Here is a 26,649-nt window from a genome sequence, read left to right on the forward strand (position 1 = left end):
CTGTCCTACCTCTCTGTAGCAAATACTCCCTAATCCGGGCATCTTTCAAGTAAACCTGTTCAAGAAGGAACTGCAGATGCTGGAAAATCGAAGGTACACAAAAATGCTGGAGAAACTTAGCGGGTGCAGCAGCGTCTATGGAGCGAAGGAGATAGGCTCACAAAAATGCTGGAGAAACTCAGCTGAAGAGAAACAAATGCTGCTGCACACGCTGAGTTTCTCCAGCATTTCTGTGTACACTCATCACTTATTGTCGTCACCTCGATAAACTCAATCAAATTTGTAAGTTAGGACCTGCCCCACATAGAGCCACTCTGAATATTACTAATAAATCCATGATTTCCCAAATGCAAATACCAAATCCTGTCCTTAAAAATCTTCAATCTTACACACTGGCTTGTGGCGCCTCTCCAGCTGTTAGCAACGCAACCACCACCACCGCTCCGGCCACACCTACCATCACCATGGCTAGCAGCTCTTGGGCTGTTCCCACGCGATCCCTGCCTTTGCCACCGCCGGCACCCTGGTCGCGCCTGCCACCACAGCAGGCGTCTTACTTGCCTATAGTTTCCCAGATTATCCAGGCCAAGGCCTCGAGTATCTCCTCCCTTGCCTCTATTAGTATCCTTGGATAGATTCTATCAGACTCCATGGTCTTGACTTCCTTAATGTTGTCCAAGACACACAATAGCTGGTCTTCCTTAATATGGACATGCCCGAGAATATTAAACACTCACTAATCTCACTATCACCTATGCCTTTCTCCTTGCTCAATTCCGATGAGCAAGGATGGGTGGGGGTGGGAAACACAAATTATCGACTCAAACTGAACCGTTTTTGCCCTACAGACGCTGCTCTCTGCGCTGAGTTCCTCCAGCAGATTGTTTGTCGCTCCAGATTATAGCATCTGCAGCCTCATGTGTCTCCTCCAGGGTTAACGTTCGGTGCATTGATAGGTCTGGGAACTGGCCATATCTGAATTTCATGTCCTCCTCAGTGGGGCGTGCCTCTGTACAGTTGCTGAAGTTCTGCCGGACGATGTGAGTCGTACAAAAGCCCGAATGAGGTCATTACCGATCAGTCACTGTTCGATCTTTCTGAGAGCAGGATGCGAGCCGTGTACAGCTGCCTTCTATTGGGTATGTGAAGTGATATTTATCTCCGTGTAACACACCGTCTCACCATGTTTGTACAGTTAAACGTATATTTTTCTGTAAGAATTACTCGTGGTCTTCTCAGCTTTACGATTTCCTTCCTTCATATACAGAGAAAAGGATCCCTTCTCTTACCTCTTAAATAATGTTCATACCGGATAATTAGACTTGTGGCTAACACAAAGTGCTGGATCGAGTAGCATATGTGGAGGGAATGAACGGGTCGGGACCATCCTTTACATTTTTAATTGACTCTTCCAGCATGTCGTTGTTGTTATTCCAAGTCTCTTTCCCTCTTTCCCTGTCACCACCACCTTATCTATATCTCTACATCTATCTTTGATTTAATCTTTATTCATCGTGGTGACTTTTCCTCTCTCTCTGCCCCATCTCAGGGTAACTCCGTTTCTGCACATTCCATTTTCCGCACTCTCTCCCGAGCGAGTGAATGTTTTCACCAGCTTCCGGAGCAGACCTGTACACTGAAAATAGTCGTGGTTTAACTCGCACAGTGGTGGGAGTCTCCAAGAAGCCCACAGCTTGCCCACAGTTGTAGCGGTCAGCGCACCGTGAAACTGGTCTCCCTGCAATGTTGCAATACAGAAAGTGATCGCCTTGAACTGTGGAAGCTCATTCGTGAATACAAGACAATTGTAGACTCAATAGTACGTGGGGAAAAGCGGGTACATGATGCGGTCCTCAGGCAGTGTGTGGGTGGAACTTCTTAAAAATATTAGTTTGAAAAGGTGCGCGCTGCTCGAAGACCATTAGTGAAGGCGTGAGTGAGTCCCACATGTTCCGCTGCTGTGTCGCCGCAATGTCGCCTCTGCTTTGGCCGAAGATAGACACAAAAAGCTGGAGAGAAGGAATGCGGAATGTTTCGGGTCGAGACCCTTCTTCAGACTGTCAGGGGCTTGCTTTCTCAGACTCTGCATGATCATTATGGCTGTAGGAAACAACGAGAGGCATAGATAGGGTAGACAATCAGAACCTTTTTCCCAGGGTGGAAATGCCAAAGCCGAGAGGGCATCGTTTTAAGGTCTGATCTCCCGGTTGCTAAACACTTTAATTATCCTTCCCATTCCCACACAGACCTTTCTGTCCAAGGTCTCCTCCATTGTCAGGGTGATGCTAAAGGCAAATCCCATATTTCGCTTGAGCAGCTTACAGCCCAGCGGTATGAATATTGATTTATCTAACTTCAAGTAACCCTGACATTGCCTTTCTTTCTATCCTTCCCCCACCCAAGTCATAACAGCTTTCCGTTTTTCACCCAACAAACACCTAACAATGGCCTGTATTATTGTTAGTTTTTTGCATATATTTAATTCAGCCCTTTATCTCTCCATCATAGTCTATATCTCTCATTTCCCTTATCCCTAACCAAACTGAAGAAAGGTCTCGACCCGAAACGTCACCCAATCCTTCTCCCCGGAAATGCTGCCTGTCCTGCTGAGTTGCTCCAGCTTTTTGTGTAGATATCTTTAAGGTGAGCGGGCAATAGTTTATAGAGAAGTTTAAAGAAGATGCGCGGGGCAAGTTGTTTAACAGTGTGTTGGGTGTCTGGAACGTTGTTGCCAGGGCTGGTGGTGGAGGCAGATACAATTTGTGTTTAAGAGGTTTTTAGATAGGCTCATGGTTGTGCAGGGAATACAGGAATATGCATCGTGCAGACATGCTCTATGTTCTATGACCATGGGAAGCGGCTTCAGCAGGTTTGATCCCAATTGATGAAAATGTCTATAGATTTACTCATTTACAGATTATTGCATTTGAATTATGTTGAGTTTTGAAAACACTGCTATAGCAAAGATAAGTTGAGTTTCCTCCAGGTATTCCATTCCTCCCACATCCCTAAGACTTGTTAATTAGCCTCTGTAAATTGCCGCGAGTATGTAGGGTGGATGAGAAAATGGGATAATATAGCACTAATGTGAAAGGGTGATTGATTGATGATCAGCATGACTCAATAGGCCACAGGGCCTGTTTCCATACTGTATCTGTAAACTCAACTAAACTTCCAAAAGAATGTTATAGTAATGGTGAGAGTGCAGAAAAGGTTAACCAGGATGTTGTGTGAGAAAGGTCCCGACCCAAAATGTTGTCTCTCTGTATTTCCCTCCACGGAGAATGCCTGAGTCAGTCTTTTTCCACAAGGCTGTTGAATATACAACTTAAGGTTTTGATTTAAGGTGAGAGGGGAGAAATTACAATATTTAAATCGGTTTGGACACGTGCTTGGAAGGAAAGATGTAAGGGAATACCGGCTTCATCCAGGTAATTGGGATCAGCGTAGATCGGCATCATGGTCAGTGTGATCGTGAGGGACGGGGGTGGCAAGAGGGTCCTGTTCTCTGCTGGTTCCCAATACCTTGCTCTATGGTTTGACTATACTTTGCTTTCTATTATTACAAGAGAATCGATCTTTCAAATTCATGAATTTCCCAGTTCTTACGAAATTAGCTCCCGTTTCCACGCTATATCCCTAAATAAACATTCTTACCATATCTGTTATCATGCTTACCAGATTCTCTCTGCCTAAGTGATGATGTGCTGATAATCACCCTACTCCAACTAATCTCGGCTCTGTGGCTTACACTCGGTGCGGAGATCATGCCCAGCCAGTGTGCCTTCCTTAAATTCAATCGAAAATAATTCTCTGCGAGAGGCCTGTGTGATTTTACAAGGGTCCATTTGTGAAAAGTGCCAATGTAAAGATGTTAACGGTGTCTGAATCCAGGCCAGAGTTCCATGAAGAACCAGTCATGATGTCTACTTAACGCACTGGGAACTGACCGACCCTTCTGTGGGTCTTGCTCATTGACTTTAGTATCCCTACAGGTCATCATGTACATGGTTACTAAAACTGTCAAATACAGAAGTCAAAGTGCTGGAGCAAATCAATGGGTCAGGCAGCATCTGTGGAGGGATTGGACAGATGATATTTTAGGACGTGACCTTTCAAACTGATGGAGTAGTGGGGGAAAAGTTGGAAAAGATGGATAGGCGTGGGGCCTGGCAAGTGATGGGGATATATGTGGGGGTGGGGTGATTGGCAGATGAATGCAGTAAATGAAATAGATGAAAAGGAGATGAAAAGCCTGTCAGATAAGAAGGGAACAGGAGTGAATTGTGTGGGGGGAGGAGACGGGGGGTGGAAAGATGGAATGAAATGGCAATGGGATAGTCAGGGATGGGAGAAGAGTCTCAAAGGGAGGGTAAGAGCAGAGTGGGTCAAATGGGACGGGACAATGAAATTGGGGGAGTGGGGGGGGGGAGAGGTGGGGGGGGGGGGGATTGGGTGAGTGGTGGGGGGGGGGGGGTGAGTGGGGGGGGATTGGGGGGGATTTGGGTGGGGGGGGATGGGGGTGGGTGGGGGGGGGGGGGGGGATTGGTCTGCCAACAGTCCTGAAACACAAGATACATGACTCATGAAATTAAAGTGACGAGTGGAAAGTCCAGGATAGATGATGTGCAAATATGGGGGGGGGGGGGGGGGGGGGGATTGGGGGGGGGGATGGGGGGGGGGGGGGGGGGGGGGGGGGGGGGGGGTTGGAGTCACGCTACCCCATGACAGATGGGCGAGGAGTTGTACAGTTTGATAGCCACAGGGAAGAAGGATCTCCTGTGGCATTCTGTGCTGCATCTTGGTGGAACCAATGTGTTGCTGAAGGCACTCCTCAGGTTGACCAGTGTGCCATGGAGGGGGTGAGCTGTATTGTCCAAGATGCTCTGCAGTTTGAGGAGCATCCTACCCTCCAAGACGACCTCCAATGAATCTAACTCCACTCCCAGGATGGAGCTAGCCTTCCTGATGAGCTTGATAATTCGGTTTTCATCCAAAACCTTTGCCCTGCTACACCAGCACACGGCAGCGTAGAAGATGGTAAAACATCTGCAACATCTTACTGCAGATGTTGGAGGAGTGGGGCCTCATCAGTAAGTACAGATGGCTCTGACCCTTTTTATACAGTGCCTCAGAGTTCCTGGACCAGTCCAGTTTACTATCCGGGAACACTCCAAGGTACTTGTACTACTATATAAAATGCACATCCACACTCATGATGGAGACAGGGGACAGGGGTGTTCCTCTCCTCCTAAAGTCCACCACTAACTCCTTAGTCTTGTTGGTGTTGAGCTGAAGGTGATGCCGCCCACACCACTCATCAAAGTCGTTGACTACACCTCTGTATTCAGCTTCCCCTCCCTCACTGATGTAGCCCACAATTGCAGAGACATCTGAAAACTTCAGCAGGTGGCAGGAGTCTGCATTGTATCTGAAGTCCGAGGTGTAGATGGTGAACAGGAAGGGACAGAGGACCTATCCAGGTGAGCATAGGAATGATGGACCAGGTGGATGATGGCGACCTCCACCCCCACCTTTGTTTGTTAAGTGAACTGCAGGGGGTTAAGGTAGGGTTTAACCAGGGGTCGCAGGTGACTGAGGACCAGCCTCTCCAGGGTTTTCATGATGGGTGAGGTCAGCACCACTGGTCTGTAGTCATTGGAGGAGTTGGGACACGTCCACTTTTATACAGGGTCCAGGCAGTATGTCTTCCACATCACAGGAACCGTCTCCAGTCTCAGGCTCAGGTTGACGATATGCTGGAGATGTGAGACCATCTTCATTTTCTTGATGAAACACATGTTGGTGGCTGTGGTGTAATAAATGGTCAGTTGAGTGAGGTGGCTGCTGGCATTGGCCAGGCTGAGCCCAGTGGCCAGGACCCAGGGATGATTGTGAGGAATCAGGGGCAGTGGGGTAAAGAGTAAAATGTTGCTGCAACAGGATTCCCTCCATAACCGATAGAGACTGATGTCGAGTTTCAGTCTGATGTCAGTCTGAAGAAGGGTTTCGGCCCGAAACGTTGCCTATTTCCTTCGCTCCACAGATGCTGCTGCACCCGCTGAGTTTCACCAGCTTTTTTGTGTACCTTCGATTTTCCAGCATCTGCAGTTCCTTCTTGAACACAGAGACTGATGTCAGTCTGATTTTGGATGCAGACTCTGACTTAATCTCCATGACATTCAAATATCACAGTGCAAGTCACTCCATCTCCACCACGGCCCTTCAGAGTTCCAGAGATTGGCCAAGCTCGATCAGCTGACTGCCCCAGCGACTCAATGCCAAATCCAAATGTACAAAAACATTTAATTTAGTCCCAAGACTCCAGTTTGAAAATCACCATTGCAGGAAGCTGCTTGCTGCCAATCACTGGCCGGTCCAAATATTATCCATGAGGGCAACCTTGCGTATACAGTGACCTAAACCGATGGAGTTTGATGCTTGACCCCCGCTCCAGTTGAGACCATTTCTCCAGCAAACTGAGAGCCAGGAACCCATTTGTGGAAAAGACGGCTGTCAAGCATTCTCTGCCGGTCACCTCTTCCTCTTCCTCACCCCTCCTCACATTAGTGACCCCCCTCACTTCCCCTCTCTCCCACTGAAAACCCACCCCCTCTCCATACCCCCCTCTCAACATCAACTTCCACCATTCCCCCTCTTCCTCCTCCAACACCAATTCCCTCCTCTCCCCATACCCCTCTCTACACCAGCCTTCTCTGTCCTCTCCTGCTCCTCCCCCTCTCTCAACAAACCCATTCTCTCCTCCCCCTTACCTACCTCCTCTCAACACCAACCTTCTCCGCTTTCCCACTCAACCCCATCCTTTCCCTCCCTCCCTTCCTGGGGCCCCAGAGGTCACAGCCCCAGTTCCCCTATTTACACCCTTCCCCCACCTCCGCTTCTGTTTCAGCTTGTGTGAATCTGCTTTCCTTCAGCTACTTTCCTCAGCTTGTTTGTTCTCACTTCTGTTAACCCTTTCCCACCCACCTTGACCTTTCTTGCTTTCTCCTCACTACTACACACAGTCCGAAGAAGGTACCCAGCCCGAAATGTTGTCTGTCCATTCTCATCAAAGGTGCTTCCTGACCCACTCAGTTCCTCCAGCATTTTATGTTTTGTATAAACTTAAGCGTGTTTAATTGTCAAATGGAACGGATGTGAACCGGAACAATGAAATTCTTACTTGCTGCAGCTTTACAGACACATTACATGTGGCATCAACAATGTACATTGGCTTATCAATACATTGAGTTATTATCAATATTTATAACCACGGTGGCACAGTGGCGCAGCGGTAGAGTTGCTGCCACACAGCGCCGGTGACCCGGGTTTGATTCTGACTATGGGTGCTGTCTGTACAGACTTTGTACATTCTCCCCATGAGCTCTAGGGAGAGGGTGGGCAGGCTAGGATTTCTTACTTGGAGCGCAGGAGGCTGAGGGGTGCTGTTATACAGGTGCATACAATCTTGTGGGGAATAGATTGGGTGAAGGCACAGATTGTTTACCTAGAGTTTCGCTAAGACCTTCTAATGCAGGCAGAATGCTGGTAGAAAGTGTTTGAGACTCTCTAGTGGTGAGCAGCATATCTACTCAGGCTCTGTGGCCACAAGCCCTTCTCCACTTCCGAGTACTTGCACAGGTTAGAGAGCACCGTTGTTACTTGTGCTTTGGCTGTCTATGGTGACAGGCTTCAATTACAGTTTAGTTCAGAGTTACAACGCGGAAACAGAGCCTTCGTCCAACTGAGTCTGAGCCAATACACAATCACCTGTACACTAGTTCCATCCTGGTCTCGAGGGAAGAGCCCAATTAACATACAAACCTGGACATCTTTGGAATGTAGGAGAAACCTGGAGCACCCGTGAAATCCTATGTGGTCACAGGGAGAACATACAAACTCTGTACAGACAGTACCCATAGGCAGAATTGAACCTGGTTCTCTGGCACTGTAAGGCAGCAACTCTAACTCTGCGTCACTGTGTCATGTGTGAGGTACATCAGAACCAGCCTGCACATTGCCACCACATTCTGTCTTGGCCAGTACATCACCTCATTTGCAATAGGATTTATTTCACTTATGTTGAACTTACAAGTTCTGCCAACTGGTTGTCTGAAACTCTGTGTAACCTTGGTTTGTAGCTGACATTTTGAATGTGAAAATGGCAATTATGGCAATGTGCCAAACTTGACATTTTATGATTCATACAAGGAAGGATTTGCTTGGATCTTAACATACGATTGGCAAGAGGAGCAAAGTTTAAAGAAGACATGTGTGGCAAGTTTTTGGTGTAAAACAAAAGTGAGAGTAGTGGGTATCTGGAACATACTACCAGGGGTGGTAGTGGAGGCAGGTACAAGACTCGCATCTTAGAGGCTTTTAGATAGGCACATACATATGGAGGGATATGGATCACATGCAGATAGATGAGATTAGTTTCCAATCCCCAACTCCTTCTCTGCTACATTACTGACCGCATCAGAGCAGCCATGCAAAACTTGTTGTTTTCATTAACTTGACCACTACCTTCCACCCTGGCCTCAAATGCATTTTATCCATCTCTGACACCCCTCTCCACTTTCTTAATCAGTGTCTGCTTCACAAGGGGTTGACTATTGACTGACCTCTAACACAAACCTGCTGACACCCATGGATATATGGACTACACTTCCTTCCACCCTGCCATCCCCTACTCTCAATTTCTGCATATCCACCGCATCTGCTCCAAAGAGGATTACAGATCCTCTCCATTTGCCTAGGTGTATGCAACCCCTAGATCTCTTACCAATCCGGAAACCACAAACCTGTCAGACACTAACCAAGTCCAACAATGTAGGATCGATATTCCTCAACTTGACATTCGATGGTATAACTATTATTGTCTTCTCTGCACGTTTTCCAGGCAATTGGCATATTTCTAAATAACAGGGTGGCCAAAATTAAACATAGTACTACAATATGTCTAGGGCCTCTTCCATTACAAGAGTGAGGCCACATGCATACTGGAGGAACAGCACTGCATATTTGTCACTGCTAAGTTACTCCATCACGTTGTGTCTTTTTTTGAGATTAGTGGTCCACGGGATAGAGCTGCCAGAGGAAGTTACAGAAACAATAACTCCTTCTAATAGATATTTGGACAGCTATTTCACTATGGTGGGTTTAAGGTTAAAGTGGGGCATCTGGTAAAGCTGCTCCCTCACAGCACCAGAAAGTTTGTGTGTGTTTCCTGCAGGTGCTTTGGTGTCCACCCACATCACAAAGATGTGTGGATTTGTAGGCTAATTGCTTTAAATTGTCCCTAATATGTAGCGAGTGGATGAGAAACTGGTAAAACATAGAACATGTGTGAGCGGGTGATTGATGAAAGTCATGGGTTGGATTGGCCAAAGGGCCTGTTCCCATGCTGTATCACTAAACTACATGTGTTTGGCCCATGTGCAGGCAAATGAGAATAACCCAGTCTGCAAACTTGGTCGGATGCACATGATGGGCCAAAGGGCTTGTTTCCACGCACAATAGGTAATCACGTCATATGCCACAGAAACACTCCCATCGGCCCAACTTGCCCATGCCCATCAAGATGCCCCAGCTACACACGTCCCACCTCCCTGCATTTGGTCCGTATCCCACTAAACTCTTCCTATCCATGTGACTGTCTAAATATCTTTTCAATGGTGTTATATTAACTGTTTCAACAACCTCTTTTGGCTGGTCATTCCATACACACCATTTTTAATGTGCAAAAGTGTGCCCCTCAGGTTGCTATGAAATCTTTCCCCTCTCATTTTAAACCTATGTCTATGAAGCTATGAAACAATGAGGAACTCTAATTCTTCATTCCCCTACTCATGGTAAAAGTGTACATTCACCCTATCTATTCCCTTCATGACTTTACACACCTCTACAAGATCATCCCACAGGCCAAGGACAGTGCCGGATTTAGATGAAGAGAGGCCCTAAGCTGTTCCACTTGTGAGGCCCCCAACGACCGGACAGCCATGGCGGCCAAATCTCCCATAATTCAAAGCGAGGGAGAAAGTGCCCAGCGCCGACCAGTTGCCGTTGCAGTGCGCGTGCGCAGGGCGGCCGATGATGTGCTGGCCGTGGTTGTGCGCATGTGCAAGGCGGCCTGCCGTGCCAGCGGATGAGGAGCGAGCGGAGCCCGGCGGCCCGGTCACGGATAGCGGGGGGGAGATGGAGAGAGAGAGATAGAGAGGGGGACCACCCAGAGTTGAACGGCAGGTGTTCTGCCTTGGTCCGAGACCCCCCTAGACCTCGAGGCCCATCAATTTTTTGGGGGGGCCCCCTCGAAAGTGTGGCCCTAAGCTATAGCTTGTTTAGCTTATACGTAAATCCGGCACTGGACAAGGAATAAAGTTCTAGCCTGCCCAACCTCTCCCTATTGCTCAGGTCCTTGAATCATGGCAACGTCTTAATCTCCTTAAAAAAAAAAAAATTTAAATTAAATATAAACGGTCTAATTACCCAAAAGAACCAACATGATCTTCTCAATGTCGGGAGATAAGGCTTTTGTTCTGCACTAGACGGAAATTAGTTTTGAAATCTCCTGCATTAAACCCGGGCCTGCTCTCATTCAATTCTGGTCCCCATCTGATCCCTTTGCTTGATAGTGTTACAGGGATATTTTCAGAAATTTAAGGCCAACCACTACCATGACAAGCACAATTTCTCAGAGAACTTAACCAACTGTGTCCTCAAACCCCCATTCAACTCCACGCAAATTACCGATCTCATCTCTGGTGCCACAAATTCCTAACTAACCCTCAATCACAGGTAAGCTTCCCCATCTTCATTCTATCAACTGTGCTTTTGAAGACATTTTTTTAATCTCCTCTCAACGAACTTTGCAATACAACTTCTGTATCCACAAAACAATTCCCCATCCTTTGCACCCAGTCTCTCCACACTCACCTAGACATTGAATTCCTCTGTAAAAACAATAGAAGTCAGACATAGGTGACCATCTGTATAATGAGAAACATCCTCGTACAGCTCTGATCTAAGTCTGCTTTAAAGAGCCTTACTGAGACATTCAGTTACTGCTGTGATTGTGAATCAGAGCAGAAGGCACCTCATTATTTTTAATAATCACCCAGAGGGTGGTGACTCCAAATGAACTGCAAGAGGAGGTAGTTGTGGCAGATACAATAACAGGAACACTTGGACAGGAATATGGATAGGAAAGATTTAAAAGGATATTGGCCAAACATTTGTGAATGTGATTAGCTTGAATGAAGTATCTTGGTGGACATGGATGAATTGAGCTGAAGTGCTCGTTTCTCTGCTCTATGCCTCTATGACTGGTTGCACCAAACAACTGAATTGGTGCCGGGCTATTGGAGAGGCAGCTTTATGTCAGCCATGTCAGTGTGAACCAAGTCCAGGCAGATGAAGGAAAGCACACAACATTCTCTTCCAAAGCAAACCTGGATTAGTGACGGGGAGGAAGCATCATTGTTGTTCATCTCAGTCTATTCATCCCCAATGTAATGTTGAGCAGTTATTTACATCTCAAGAACCTAAATTATATTGTTGATAGTTTAAACGTTCCTCAAATCCAATCAGCATGAGGAGCTTTGAGAATGGGTGAGGAAGTCGGATTTTGGAAGTTCACTCTGAAATTCAGCCCCCGGATTCCTGTTTGGACCAAGACTGTGATGAGATCTGGAGTAAGTGATAGTTGATTGAAAGATACAGCATAGAAACAGGCTCTTTGGCCCACCGAGTCCACACTGATCATCTCTTCACACTGGTTCTATGTTATTGCACTTTCACATTCACTCTCTACACATTAAGGGTCAATTTAATGAGGCCAATTAACCCACAAACCGGCACGTCATTGGGATAATGAAGGAAACCTACACAATAATATGAAGAACATGCAAACTACACACAGGCGGTATCTGACGTCATTGTGACACAGCAACTCTACCAACTGCACCATTTTGCTGCCCTCGGGTAAAGACTTCACAAAACCCAAACTGGAAGCTTGGATTTAGTACATGACAGTCCAGTAAAGGCCGATTAATGATAATCTGAGCATCTCCAATGAGGTAGATGACAGCTAAGTTGGTGTCCAGTTGGTGATAGGATGGTTCAGTTGCCTGACAACATCAGGGAATAAACTGACCCTGAATCTGGAGGTATGTGTTTTCACACTTATGTACCTTTTACCTGATGGAGAGGGGAGAAGAGGCAGTGTCTAGGGTGAGACTTGGCCTTGATTATGCTGGTGGCCTTGCAGAGGAAGTGTGGAAGTGTAGATGGAGACAATGGAAGGGTGGTTGGTTTGTGCGATGGTTTGGACTATGTCCACAATTCCCTGTTATTTCTGGCAGTCTTAGATGGAGGTGTTCACAAACCGTGCTGTGATGCATCCCGATAAAATGCTTTTTATAGCGCATCTGTAAAAGTTGGTGAGAGTTGTTGGGGACATGCTGAACTTCCTAAGCCTCCTGAGGAAGCAGAGGGGTTGGAGTGCTTTTCTTGGCCATTGCTTTGCTGTGGCTACTCCAAGACAGGTTGCTGATTTACTCTTAGGAACTTGAAGCGTTATGAAGTGAAATTGAGGACTGTTTATTTGAGATCCCACACCACCAGGGCTACAGAACAGGGCAGGTATCTAGCCCAATGTCTGTTGTTCAACTACTAACAGATTATAAGGTGGATATTCAATGGTTCAATTGTTATTTATTGTTCACGTGCAAATACCGCAGCCGACCTTGAGGACATGATAGGCCAGATCTCCGTTCCCTCTCCTCTCCTACCAGCCTTGCTCCTCGCCCCTCACGTCCGTCGTCATCACCGGCTCCATCCTCTCTGTCTCTGGTCCATGGGGGATGAGCAGGGGACGGCTCGGCAGGCTCCCCCTTCCAGGCCACAGTTCACCAGGCCACCAAGCTTCCTCCTGCAGGCCGTGGTCTGCCGGGTCTTGTGCTCAGCTGGGGAAAGGCTGATGCCATCTGGGAGTTTGTGCTGCGTGTCACTGTGGATGTCACTGGCATGGCAACATCAGTTTTCCTTCACTACCTGCCCTAGAACCTAGGAAGCATTTATGTTCAATTTCAAGTTCAATATCAAGTTCATAGTTATTGTCACATGCGCCAATTATGGTACAGTGATATTTGAGTTACCATATAGCCATAATAAGTGAAAAAACAAAAATACACACAGCACATAAAATAAAGTTTAACATCAACATCCACCACAGTGGAATCAATATTCCTCACTGATGGAAGGCAATAAAGTTCAGCATCTTCCTCCTTTGTTCACCCGTGATCGGGGCTGAACCCTCCGCACTTGCTGCTGCCCACGGTCCACTGCTCAAGCCATCTCGTCAGGATGATGGAAACTCTAGCATCAGGATCGAACGGAACACTCCGCGGCATGGAGCTCCCGAGTCGGCCTCTTCTTACCGGAGACCGCTGCTTCATGGTGTTAAAGTCCACAGGGTCCACAGGTTGGAGATCCTTCACTGGCGATCCTCGGCAAAGGATCCCGGTCTCCACAATGGTAAGTCACGGCTTGAAGCCCCGAGACGAACAAGGCCGTACCACTCCACGTTGTTAGACCGCAGGGGGGGACGGAGATGTGAGACGGAGATAAATTGCATCTCTGTCGAGGTAAGTGACTGGAAAAAGTCCCCCCCCCACCCCCCCCACCACATAAGACATCCCAAGAAACATTAAAACAAACATTCAAGACATACTTAAAATAATGAAACAGAGAAGTGGATGAACAGACTGTTGGCGAGGCAGCCACAACGGTGGCGCCACCCAATGGATAAGTGTTGTGTACGTTACTGTGGGTATGAGTTCACAAACCCAGCCCAGATAACAAGAACAGATTCCTTCCTGAAGAAGGTTAGTGAACCAGTCTCGACCCGAAACGTCACCTATTCCTTTTCTCCAGAGATGCTATCAGACCTGCTGAGTTACTCCTGCCTTTTGTGTCGATCTTCGGATTAAACCAGCATCTGCAGTTCCTTCCTACACATCAAAATTGGCATCATTGTTTAAAATGAACTTTGTTATAGATCTTTTGGGACATGTTTGAGGTAATTTCTTGAGTTCTCCCCCCTGCACAATATTCCACCTGAGCTTTACCCACTTGCATTGAAGAGCCCTTCCTACTGCCGTCGACAACAATCGGATTATCTTTGCGTATCTTTGCGTGAGTATATTTAGGATGCAGGTGTCATGGGCAATGCTGGGATTGATGACGATGGCTAATTATGGGTTGTAGAATCAGCCTCCCTGGCCACTGATCTCTGTGAAATGAAGGTTCTACTGCAGTAGAATTTCCAGGACGTCATTGATTGACTGTGGTTATGCTTCCCATTGGAGATAGGATGTGACTTGGAGAGGAGTAAAGATGGTGTGGGATAAGGAGGAATGACCAAGGTGGTCTTGAAGTCTGGACCCATAATAAGACGCAAGGACTCAAATCATTAACCATCAACAGTTGGTTTATTTTACTTGCGCATGGGGAGATGCGTCTCAGTCATAGGCTGTGATCACATCTCCAACAATAGTTAACAACAACAGGAAATTTATACACCAAGATGATTATTGATGATGTTGAGTAGATCAATGTGGAATATACAACAAAGACGACTTTTAATGGTCTGGACGTAATGCATACAGATGACAATTTCTGTAGATCAATGTGTTAATTCCATTGCTGAGATTGCATCAATCACCCAGGATGCACAATATTGTGCCAAGTATCCCATTAGGCTTTGCAATACTAAAGGTTTTACTTATACAGCGGGCCAATTCTTTGATTATGGATGTTGCTTTTTTGAGACAGCATGAAGTGTAGATGGAGTCCGTGATGGGAAGTGTAGTCCGTGTGAAGGATTGAGCTACTTCCATAATTCTGCATAATATCTTGTAGATAGACACAAAAAGCTGGAGTTACTCAGCGGGACAGGCAGCATCTCTAGAGAGAAGGAACGGGTGACGTTTTGGGTTAAGACCCTTCTTCAGACTGGTTAGGGATAAGTGAAACAAGAGATATAAGCGATGATGTAGAGAGATAAAAAACAATGAATAAAAGATGTGCAAAAAATTAACGATGATGAAGGAAACAAGCTATTGTTAGCTGTTTGTAGGGTGAAAACGAGAACCTAGTGCGATGGATGGGGGAGGGATAGAGAGAGAGAGAGAGGGAATGTTGGGGCTACCTGAAGTGAGAGAAATCAATATTCATACCACTAAGCTGCCAAGCGAAATATGAGATGCTGTTCCTCCAATTTGGTTTAGCCTCAATCTGACAATGGAGGAGACCTAGGACAGAAAGGTCAGTGTAGGAATGGGAAGGAGAATGAAAGTGTCCAGGAGATCAGGTAGGTTCAGGCGGGCTGAGCGAAGGTGTTCCGTAAAACGATCGCCCATTCTACATTTGTTCTTGCTGATGTAAAAGAGTCCACATCTTGAACAACGAATACAGTAGATGAGGTTAGAGAAGGTGCAAGTGACCTCGTGGACTTGGACAGAGGTGTTAACAAAGCAAGTTGCGATGCAACCCAACATTATGCTTTCTGTGATCCATCTATAGAAGAATGTCTACATTGGAGACATGCTAAATTTCCTTAGTGTCCTGAAGAAATAGATGCCTTGGTGTACCCTCTTGGCTGTCATTTCAATGTGGTTGGTCCATGGCAGACCGTTGATAATATTTATGCCAAGGAAGCTCTCAACCATTTTTATTCTTGCATCATTGTTGCTGATTGGGTCATGTACTCCACGATCTTATAGTTATAGAGTGATACAGCATGGAAACAGGCTCTTCGGCCCAACTTGCACACACAGGCCAACATGTCCCAGCTACACTAGTCCCACCTGCCAGCGTTTGTGCCATATCTCCCCAAACCTGTCCTCCCCATGTACCGGTCTAACTGTTTCTTAAACATTGGGATAATCCCTGCCTCAACTACCTCCTCTGGCAGCTTATCCATATACCCTCCACCATTTGGGTGAACAAGTTACCCCTCAGATTCCTATGTTTAAGAAAGAACTGCAGATGCTGGAAAAATCAAAGGTAGACAAAAATGCTGGAGAAACTCAGCAGGTGAGGCAGCATCTATGGAGAGAAGGAATAGGCAATGTTTCAGAATGAAGAAAGGTCCAGACCTGAAACATCTCCAGAGATGCTGCGTCGCCCGCTGAGTTTCTCCAGCACTTTTGTCTACCTCAAATTCCTATTAAATCTTTTCCCCTTCATCTTAAACCTATGTCCTCTGGTCCTTGATTCACCTACTCTGGGCAAGAGACTGTGCATCTAGCCCATCTATTCCTCTCATGATTTTAAACTCCTTTCTAAGATCTCCCCTCGTCTTCCTGTGCTCCAAGGCATAGAGTCCCAGCCTACTCAACATCCTATAGCTCAGACCCTCTAGTCCTGGCAGCATCCTTGTAAATCTTCTCTCTACTGTTTCCAGCTTGTTTCCTGAAGTCAAGAAATAGCACCTTTGTCTTACTGCTATTGTCCTGACACAATGTTCCTTTGTTCTGTACTCTTGGCTCATCATTGTTAGTGATCCAGCCCACTGCAGTGGTGTCATCTACAAACTAATGGAACGCCCAGGAGCAAAGAAGACTGCAAAAAGTGGTGAACACTGCCCAGTCCATCACACGTACTAACCTTCCCACCATCTAAGGGATTTACAAGAGTCACTGCCACAAAAAGGCAGCCAGCATCATCAGAGACCCACGCCTCCTTGGCCACACTCATATCACCCCTGCTCATCATCAGGAAGAAGATTTAGGAGCCTGAAATCTGCATTATTCAGGAACAGCTTCTTTCCTGCAGCCATCAGCCTATTAAACACTACAACCTCTAAATAAGCTCTGAACTACATAGACATGGGGACATTAGTTTTATCTTTTTGTACTATTATTGTTTGTTCCTTTGTTTGTGTGTAGGTACTAATATATATATAGTATATATATTGAAATTTCCAATTCATTGATCATATTGTAAACAGAGTGCTATGTTTACATATTCTGTTGTGCCGCTGCAAATAGGAATCTCTTTTTTTAATCCTTGTTTGAGGCGTACCGTGGCCCTATCCCCGAACTCTACCTCCACTACATCGACGAATGCATTGGTGCTACCTCGTAACATAGAAACATAGAAACATAGAAATTAGGTGCAGGAGTAGGCCATTCGGCCCTTCGAGCCTGCACCGCCATTCAATATGATCATGGCTCGTGTACACATACAGAACTCACTGACTTGATCCATTTCACCACTAACTTCCATCCGGCACACAAATTCACCTGGATTATTTCCGACATCTCCCTACCATTTCTGGACCTCATTATCTCCATCGCAGCTATCAGACTACTGACCGACATCTCCTATAAACCCACTGACTCCCATGGCTATCTGGACTACACTTCTTCCCACTCTGCTTCCTGTAAGGACTCTCCTACTCCCAATTCCTCCATCTATGCCGCATCTGCACCCAGGATGAAGTGTTCCAAACCAGGGCATCAGAGATGTCCTCATTCTTTAGAGGACGGGGGCCTTCGCTCAGACACCTTCGCTCAGTTCGCAATAACCAACCTGATCTCCCAGTGGCTCAGCACTTCAACTCCCCCTCCCATTCCGAATCCGACCTTTCTGTCCTGGGCCTCCTCCATGGCCACAGTGAGTCCCAACATAAAGCACCTCATATTTTGCTTGGATAGTTTACACCCCAGCGGTATGGACATTGACTTCTCCAATGTCAGGTAGTCACTCTTTCCTCTCCCACAGCCCACTGTCTCCGCCTCTTCATTTCTTCTTCCTGCCCCCACCACACCCACACATGTCTGAAGAAGGGTCTCGACCCAAAACTTCACCTATTCCTTCGCTCCATAGATGCTGCCTCACCCACTGAGTTTCTTCAGCATTTTTTCTATCTTTGATTTTTCCAGCATCTGCAGTTCCTACTTAATCATTTTTTTGATTGGGACATGTGACAATAAAATACTCTTGACTCTTGAGTTTGAGCTGAGTTTGACCACACTGTCATGAGTGTTTTGGGAGTATAGCAGGGACTGAGCAGGGATCCAGTGGGATACCCGTGTTGAGAGTTATTGTGGAGGATGTGTTTTTACCTTTCTCTACTGATCGTGGTCTGGGTCAGAAAGTCTAGGATCAAGTGGCAGAGGAGTGTATATAAAATGTAGGATTAATGGAGGTGGGCGGTTGATTGTTGCACGGACTCAATGGCCCGTTTCTCTGCTGTATGACTAACTCTAACTGGTGTATGACGAACTTTAACAGCTCTTAGCAGTTTTCTTCATCACATATTTGAGGAGCTGCTGAACTCTTCTGTTAATGTTGTCAATTGGCAAAGCATTAACCATAATCCATCTCCTTCTTTGCAGCTCTGTGGGAACGGAATAATGTATGGACATGGATTCTTCCAATATCTAACCCTGTTCTGGTTTGTTTTGCAGTGATTTACAACAGCCATCTGACGTTTCTAGTTTCATCCAAAAACTGTACAGATGGATACATGAGGCCATCAAATAGCACGTGTATAGGTGAGTCAGAATACAATTTCACTTGAGAACGTTCATTCTATCGTTCTATTCTATCCTTTGTATCGCTACCTGTCAGCCAGGGCTCGGCAAAAGAAATAAGCAACTCATTTTCTTGGACTATTCATAAGTAAAGGATCCCTTGTAGTTGAAGGTGAATGGGGAGGCTGTTGTGCCCAAACATCCACACTTACAGACTGGACCAGGGCAGGTGGGCTTTTGGTTATCACAGCAACAGTATGTGGAGCAGGAGCAGGCCATTTGGCCCATCGATCCTGTTCAACCATTCAGAATGGTCACGACTGATCACCCACACTCTGTGTCCAGTTGCAGCTTTCTCCACAGCCCTTGTTCCCTTTAACCCCCAGAAATATCCAACCACTTACATATATTTAATGATTTGGCTTCAACACATTTCAGTGGTGGAGAATTTCACAGAATCACCATTCTCTGGGAGAAGACATTTCCTGTCAGCCCCCTTCTTAACTGGCTGACCCCTGACCTTTAGTCTGTGACCTCTGGCCTGAGAGTCTCTGACCATCAGGAACACCTTCCTGCATCCAGTTCTATTGTTGTTCAGTAGAGTCTATGACATCCCCCTCATTCTCCTAAATTCTAATGAAGGTGGCCCTAATTAATACAGTCTCTGCATTTATCAGTCTTGCCATCCAGTGTCTACCAGAGAGCCAGTGCCATACAGCATCAACACAGGCCCTTCGGCCCAACTTGGCCATGCTGATCAAAGTTCTTCACATTTGGCCACATTTGTCTGATATCCTACTCAACCTTTCCTATCCATCTACCTGTCAAAGTGTGTTTATAACATATAACATATATAACATATAACAATTACAGCACGGAAACAGGCCATCTCGGCCCTACAAGTCCGTGCCGAACAACTTTTTTCCCTTAGTCCCACCTGCCTGCACTCATACCATAACCCTCCATTCCCTTCTCATCCATATGCCTATCCAATTTAATTTTAAATGATACCAACGAACCTGCCTCCACCACTTCCACTGGAAGCTCATTCCACACCGCTACCACTCTCTGAGTAAAGAAGTTCCCCCTCATATTACCCCTAAACTTCTGTCCCTTAATTCTGAAGTCATGTCCTCTTGTTTGAATCTTCCCTATTCTCAAAGGGAAAAGCTTGTCCACATCAACTCTGTTTATCCCTCTCATCATTTTAAAGACCTCTATCAAGTCCCCCCTTAACCTTCTGCGCTCCAGAGAATAAAGACCTAACTTATTCAACCTTTCTCTGTAACTTAGTTGTTGAAACCCAGGCAACATTCTAATAATCTCCTCTGTACTCTCTCTATTTTGTTGACATCCTTCCTATAATTGGGCGACCAAAATTGTACACCATACTCCAGATTTGGTCTCACCAATGCCTTGTACAATTTTAACATTACATCCCAGCTTCTATACTCAATGCTCTGATTTATAAAGGCTAGCATACCAAAAGCTTTCTTTACCACCCTATCTATATGAGATTCAACCTTCAAGGAACTATGCACGGTTATACCCAGATCCCTCTGTTCAACTGTATTCTTTAATTCCCTACCATTTACCATTGTACGTCCTATTTTGATTTGTCCTGCCAAGGTGTAGCACCTCACATTTATCAGCATTAAACTCCATCTGCCATCTTTCAGCCCATTCTTCCAAATGGCCTAAATCACTCTGTAGACTTTGGAAATCCTCTTCATTATCCACAACACCCCCTATCTTGGTATCATCTGCATACTTACTAATCCAATTTACCACTCGTTCATCCAGATCATTGATGTACATGACAAACAACAAAGGACCCAACACAGATCCCTGAGGCACCCCACTAGTCACCTGCCTCCAACCCGATAAACAGCCATCCACCATTACCTTCTGGCTTCTCCCATTCAGCCACTGTTGAATCCATCTTGCTATTCCTGCATTTATACCCAACAGTTGAACCTTCTTAACCAACCTTCCATGAGGAACCTTGTCAAAGGCCTTACTAAAGTCCATATAGACAACATCCACTGCTTTACCCTCGTCAATTTCCCTAGTAACCGCTTCAAAAAATTCAAGAAGATTAGTCAAACATGACCTTCCAGGCACAAATCCATGTTGACTGTTCCTAATCAGACCCTGTTTATCCAGATGCTTATATATATTATCTCTAAGTATCTTTTCCATTAATTTGCCCAACACTGAAGTCAAACTAACAGGTCTATAATTGCTAGGTTTACTCTTAGAACCCTTTTTAAACAATGGAAAAACAAGTGCAGTACGCCAATCCTCGGGGACTATTCCCGTTTCTAATGACATTTGAAATATTTCTGTCGTAGCCCCGGCTATTTCTACACTAACTTCCCTCAATGTCCTAGGGAATATCCTGTCACGACCTGGAGACTTATCCACTTTTATATTTTTCAAAAGTGTCAGTACTTCTTTTACTTTGAACCTCATAGTATCCATAGCTACTCTACTAGTTTCCCTTACCTCACATAATTCAATATCCTTCTCCTTGGTGAATACCGAAGAAAAAAAAAGTTCAATATATCCCCATCTCTTTTGGCTCTGCAGATAGCTGTCCACTCTGTCTCTCCAATGGACCAATTTTATCCCTCGTATCCTTTTGCTATTAATATAGCTTTAGAAACCCTTTGGGTTTACTTTCACCTTACTTGCCAAAGCAACCTCATATCTTCTTTTAGCTTTTCTAATTTCTTTCTTAAGATTCTTTTTACATTCCTTTTACTCCTCAAGCACCTCATTTACTTCATGCTACCTATAATTATTGTAGATCTCCCTCTTTTTCCGAACAAGATGTCCAATTTCCCTTGAAAACCAGGGCTCTTTACAATTTTTACTGTTTCCTTTAAACCGAACAGGAACATAAAGATTCTGTACTCTTAAAATTTCCCCTTTAAATGTCCTCCATTTCTCTTCTACATCTTTCCCATAAAAGAAAATGTCCCAGTTCACTCCTTTTGAATCATCTCGCATCTCATCAAAGTTAGCCTTTCTCCAATCAAAAATCTCAACCCTAGGTCCAGTTCTGACCCTCTCCATAATTATATTGAAACTAATGGTATTGTGATCACTGGACCCGAAGTGCTCCCCAACACATACCTCCGCCACCTGTCCCGTCTCATTTCCTAACAGGAGGTCCAGCACTGCCCCTCCTCTAGTAGGTACCTCTATGTATTGCTGCAAAAACTATCCTGCACACATTTTACAAACTCCAACCCATCCAGCCCATTTACAGAAGGTGTTTCCCAGTCTATGTGTGGAAAGTTGAAATCTCCCACAATCACTACCTTGTGTTTACTACTAATATCTGCTATCTCCTTACATATTTGCTCTTCCAATTCTCATTCCCCGTTTGGCGGTCTATAATACACCCCTATAAGTGTTGCTACACGTTTCCCACTTCTCAATTCCACCCAAATAGCGTCCCTAGAGGAGCCCTCCAATCTATCCTGCCAAAGCACTGCTGTAATATCTTCCCTGACTAGCAATGCAACACCTCCACCTCTTGCCCCTCCAATTCTATCACACCTGAAGCAACGAAATCCTGGAATATTTAGTTTCCAATCACAGCTTAAATGTTGTCGATAGCACCTGCCTCAACTACCTCCTCTGGCAGCTCATTGCATATCCCCACCATCCTTGAGTGAACAAGCCTCCATCAGGTTTGTGTTACCATAAACATGTGTCTCCTTGTTTTTGATTCCCCTGCTGTGGGTAAAAGTCTGTGCATTCACTATCTATTTGGTTTAGTGATGCTGCATTAAAACAGGCTCTTTAGTCCACCAAGACCATGCTGACCATTTATCACTCATTCACATGAGTTCTGTTTTATCCCACTTTCTTATCCTCTCCCTGTACACTCGGGGAAATTTGCAGAGAGAGGGCCAATTCAACTGCAAACCTGTACATCATTGGGATGAGGGATTAAGCCAGAGAACCCAAAGTAATCCCACACAGTCACAGGGAGAACGTGCAAACTTCACACAGATAACACCCAAGGTCAGGATCGAACCTAGGTCTGGATCAAACCTAGGTCCCTGGCACTGTGAGGTAGCAGCTCGACCAGCTGTGTCAACCTAAATCCCTTCTGACTTTCTACATCTCTGAAGGATCAACCTCCAGCCTCCTACACTCCAATGAATAAAGTCCTAGACTGCCCAACCTCTCCCAATAGCTCACCCCCTAAAGTCATGGTAATATCCTAGAAAATCTTCTGTCTGCTTTCCAACTTAATGACATCCTTCCTGTGACTGGATGACCAAAACTAAAATCAGTACTACACATGGACATAAAGTAACTCAGCAGGTCAGGCAGCATCTCTGGAGAACTTCATTAGGTGACATTTCGGTTCGGGAACACTGATTGCAGACGCCATTTAAAATATTTAATCTGAAGAAAGATCCTGAAGTTTGAAAAGTCTGATGAAAGATCCCAAACTGAAACATGCTGCCTAACACATTGGGTTACTGCAGTACTTTGTGTCTTTTTTCATAAACCAGCACATGCAGTGCCTTGTTTCTCCATTCAAGTCCCCTATCACCTTGGCTCTGCCTGTCTTCACCCTTCCATGCTGTGACTCAGACCCATGCCCAATGTTACAGACCTGACTGCTGCTGCTCTCCCCTGACCAGATATCCCCCTACTGAATAGTATCCAAAAGGGCATACCTGTTGTCAAGGGGAATGGCCACAGGGGATTACTGCACACTCTGCCTGCTCCCTTTCCTGGTGATCATCCATCAACATTCTGCCCATACTCTCGGCATGACCACCTAACTGTAACTATCTATGTCCTTCTCAGTCTCCCAGATGATCCCTACGTCATCCAGCTGCTGTTCCAGTGCCCTAACGTTACCTGTAAGGACCTGCAGCTGGGCACGCCTCACCCAGGTGCAGTCCTCAGGGACACTGTAAGTCTCCCTGACTTCCCACATCTTGCAGGAGGAGGATGCCTCCTCTCCTCCTCCCATAACTGCCGTTTCTACAGTACTAAACAACAGAAGATTTACGAAAGAAAGAAAAAGCACTGACCACACCTTGTCCCACCATCACCCTCCACACCAAACCCTGTTGTGCTAAAGCCTCACAGTTACCTTCAGCACAGTCACTCCCAACAGGCCACTCCTTTAGTGTCTGCCTTCATTATCATGTACCCGCTAGCAGCAGTCACTCCAGGATGCGAACTGCTTTCAGCTACAAAACTTAATGTGTCTCATGAAGTGGCTGCTGACTTAAAAGTTCCTCTCTTTGTTCCTATTGTCAGTTGCTCCCTAAATATGATCCTCTGGCCTTTTAATATTGTGAGCTTCTCCTTTCAATTGCAAGAACTGAATGTTTTTCTCCTTACATTTGTTCTGTAATCGGATCATCCGTCCTCCGATATGGGAACTGCACATTGGACTCCTGGTGCACTAACAAGGGGCCTGTAGGATTGTTGCTCCTGAACTCAAATCCTCCCACGGCAAAGGCCAACCGATCATCTGCCATCCTATCAGCTGCTGCGTCTGTATGCTCCCATCCCGCCACTGGTGCACATGGACACCAGGTCTCATGGTGCCACCCCTTTTTAGAATCTGAGAACACTCAGTTACTGAACCCTATTGTTCCCCACTGCCTGCCACTCATAGAAATTATTGTTTATCATTTATTTTCTGTGAGCCAACCCATTCTTTCTCCATGAGCAACGTGCTCCCCAAACGCATGTTTTAAATTTGCACGATAACCTCTTAGATGGGAAGTTATCAATAGCTGTCTGAACGTGGACCATATCCACTATTTCTCCCTCATTCTGCTGGTTACATCTTGTTATATCCTGAAAAAGATCCAGTATGCTTGCCAAACATAGTTTCCTGTTTCTGATTACTTTATCCAGTTCTGTCACTCTTCTCCAAGTGTTCTATTATTGTATCTTCTACAATTGAAAACGCATACCACCAGATTCAGGAATAGCCACTTCCTCTCTGCTATCAGACCACTGAATGGTCCATAAGCTGTACCAATTCTCCAACCATTGCGGACCTTGGACTTTTTCTCTGGAACAGTTGCTCTACAACGCTAAGAATGTATATTTTCTTCAGTCTACCTGTGGCACCTGCATTTATTGAATTGAATTGAATTGAATTTCCTTTATTGTCATTCAAACAAGTTTGAACAAAATTTTGTACCATGCAGTCACGACAGAGAAAAGCAACAGAACACACAATGAACACAATTTCTGTCCTGGGCTTTTTCCATGGCCAGAGTGAGGACCACCATAAATTGGGGGAGCAGCACCTCATATTTCGCTCGGGCAGTTTGTAACACAGCAGTGTGAACATTGACTTCTCTAATTTTAGGTAGTCCTCACTTTCTCCTCCCCTTCTCTGCTCTCACTCAGCCCTCTGGCTCCACCTCTTCCTTTCTCCCTCCCCCTGCCCCCATCACATCAGTCTGAAGAAGGATTTTGACCCGAAACTTTGCTTATTTCCTTCGCTCCATAGATGCTGCTCCACCCACTGTGTTTCTCCAGCATTTTTGTCTATTTTCGATTTTCCAGCATCTACAGTTCCTTCTTAAACATACTTATCCATGTGTTGGGAAACGAATCAGGCCAGGTGATTGGTGTTACGGTGGAAGAGCATGTTGGGGGTTAGTGATCCTGACTGTATGTTTTAGTTTGTTTTGTATAGGGATAAATTTGGACTTTGCTGTAAGGAACTAAATTGGATTTGCACATTATGTTGTTAATAGACGGGAGCTCAGGCGGGAATAATGGAAGCAGTTGATAGTAAGTCCTCATTGATATGTGGCAGTCATTTAAAGGCCATTTGATTAAAGTTCAGGACTGTTCCATGTTCCAGTAAGAAGGAGGGATAAGGATTGCAAAGTAAGAGAACTTCATATGACTGAAGAAGTAAATTGGGTCTAAAGGAAAGAACAACTGTATGCAAGTTTAAGAATTAACGGAATGATTAAAGGTATGTAAATCAATGAGCAAATAACTCAGGCAGGTAATTGGAAGGGCCAAAAGGAGCCTCAAATTGACATTGGCAACTTTTCACCAAAGACTTGGAGGATCAGTGTGGAGAATGCTAACATGCAAGAGCAGTTTGAGATTAAGAAAGAGGAGGTGTTGGGACTTTTAAAGATCATTAAGGTGCATGAATACCCAGGGCCTGATGGGATTTATCCGAGGTTATTGAAAGCAACAAGAGGGCAAGAGCCTTGACAAAGATCTTTGCATCTTCTCTAAGCACAGACGACATCCCAGAAGACTGAAGGGTCAGTAATGTTGTTCCTTTGTTTAAGAAGAGAATTAGAGAGAATCCAGGGAATTGTAGCTCAATGAGCCTCACATCAGCGAGGAAGATATTGGAGAGAATTTTTCAGTATCGGATTTATACCCATTTGGAAGAGAATGGGTAAGATAGAGATAGTCAGCATGGCTTTGTTCATGCTAGATTGTACCTTACTAACCTGATGTAGTCTTTTGTGGAGATGATGAAGATGATTAATGAGGGTAGAGCAGTGGTTGTTGTCTACATGGATTTTAGTAAGGCATTTGTTAAAGGTCCCATGGTTTGCTGATTCAGAACATTATGATGCATGGGATAAACAGTGACTTGGTCATATCGATTCAGAACTGCCTTACAGATAGAAGACAGAGGACTGTGGTGGAAACAATAATCAGGTTGGAGGTCTGTGACAAGTGGAGTTCCACAGAGATCTGTTCTGGGATCTATGCTGTTTGTGATATATCTAAATGACTTGGATGTGAATTGTACAAGGCATTGGTGAGACCAATTCTGGAGTATGGTGTACAATTTGGGTCGCCCAATTATAGGAAGAATGTCAACAAAATAGAGAGAGTGCAGAGGAGATTTACTAGAATGTTGCCTGGGTTTCAGCAACTAAGTTACAGAGAAAGGTTGAATAAGTTAGGTCTTTATTCTCTGGAGTGCAGAAGGTTAAGGAGGGACTTGATAGAGGTCTTTAAAATGATGCGAGCTTGACGGTTTGGTTGCGCTTAGAGAAGGGGTTTAAAGGTATTGCACGGTTCGACACAACCCATAAAGTCTCATTGT

The 26,649-nt window shown here is 45.3% G+C and overlaps 1 protein-coding gene across 1 annotated transcript in view; it reads left to right on the plus strand.

Moving 5' to 3' along the window:
- Positions 1–960: 960 nt before the first annotated feature.
- The window catches only part of LOC129694161 (adhesion G protein-coupled receptor E2-like), a 36,320-nt gene continuing 10,631 nt past the window's right edge, over positions 961–26,649 (plus strand). Inside the window, exons 1-2 of the mRNA XM_055630881.1 lie at positions 961–1,139; positions 18,480–18,566. Of these exons, the coding sequence (XP_055486856.1) occupies positions 1,109–1,139; positions 18,480–18,566 (118 nt within the window). The 5' untranslated portion in view covers positions 961–1,108. The remainder of the gene's footprint in view (positions 1,140–18,479; positions 18,567–26,649) is intronic.

The sequence above is a fragment of the Leucoraja erinacea genome, unplaced genomic scaffold, assembly GCF_028641065.1.
Source record: "Leucoraja erinacea ecotype New England unplaced genomic scaffold, Leri_hhj_1 Leri_562S, whole genome shotgun sequence".
NCBI classification, from domain to species: Eukaryota; Metazoa; Chordata; class Chondrichthyes; order Rajiformes; family Rajidae; genus Leucoraja; species Leucoraja erinaceus.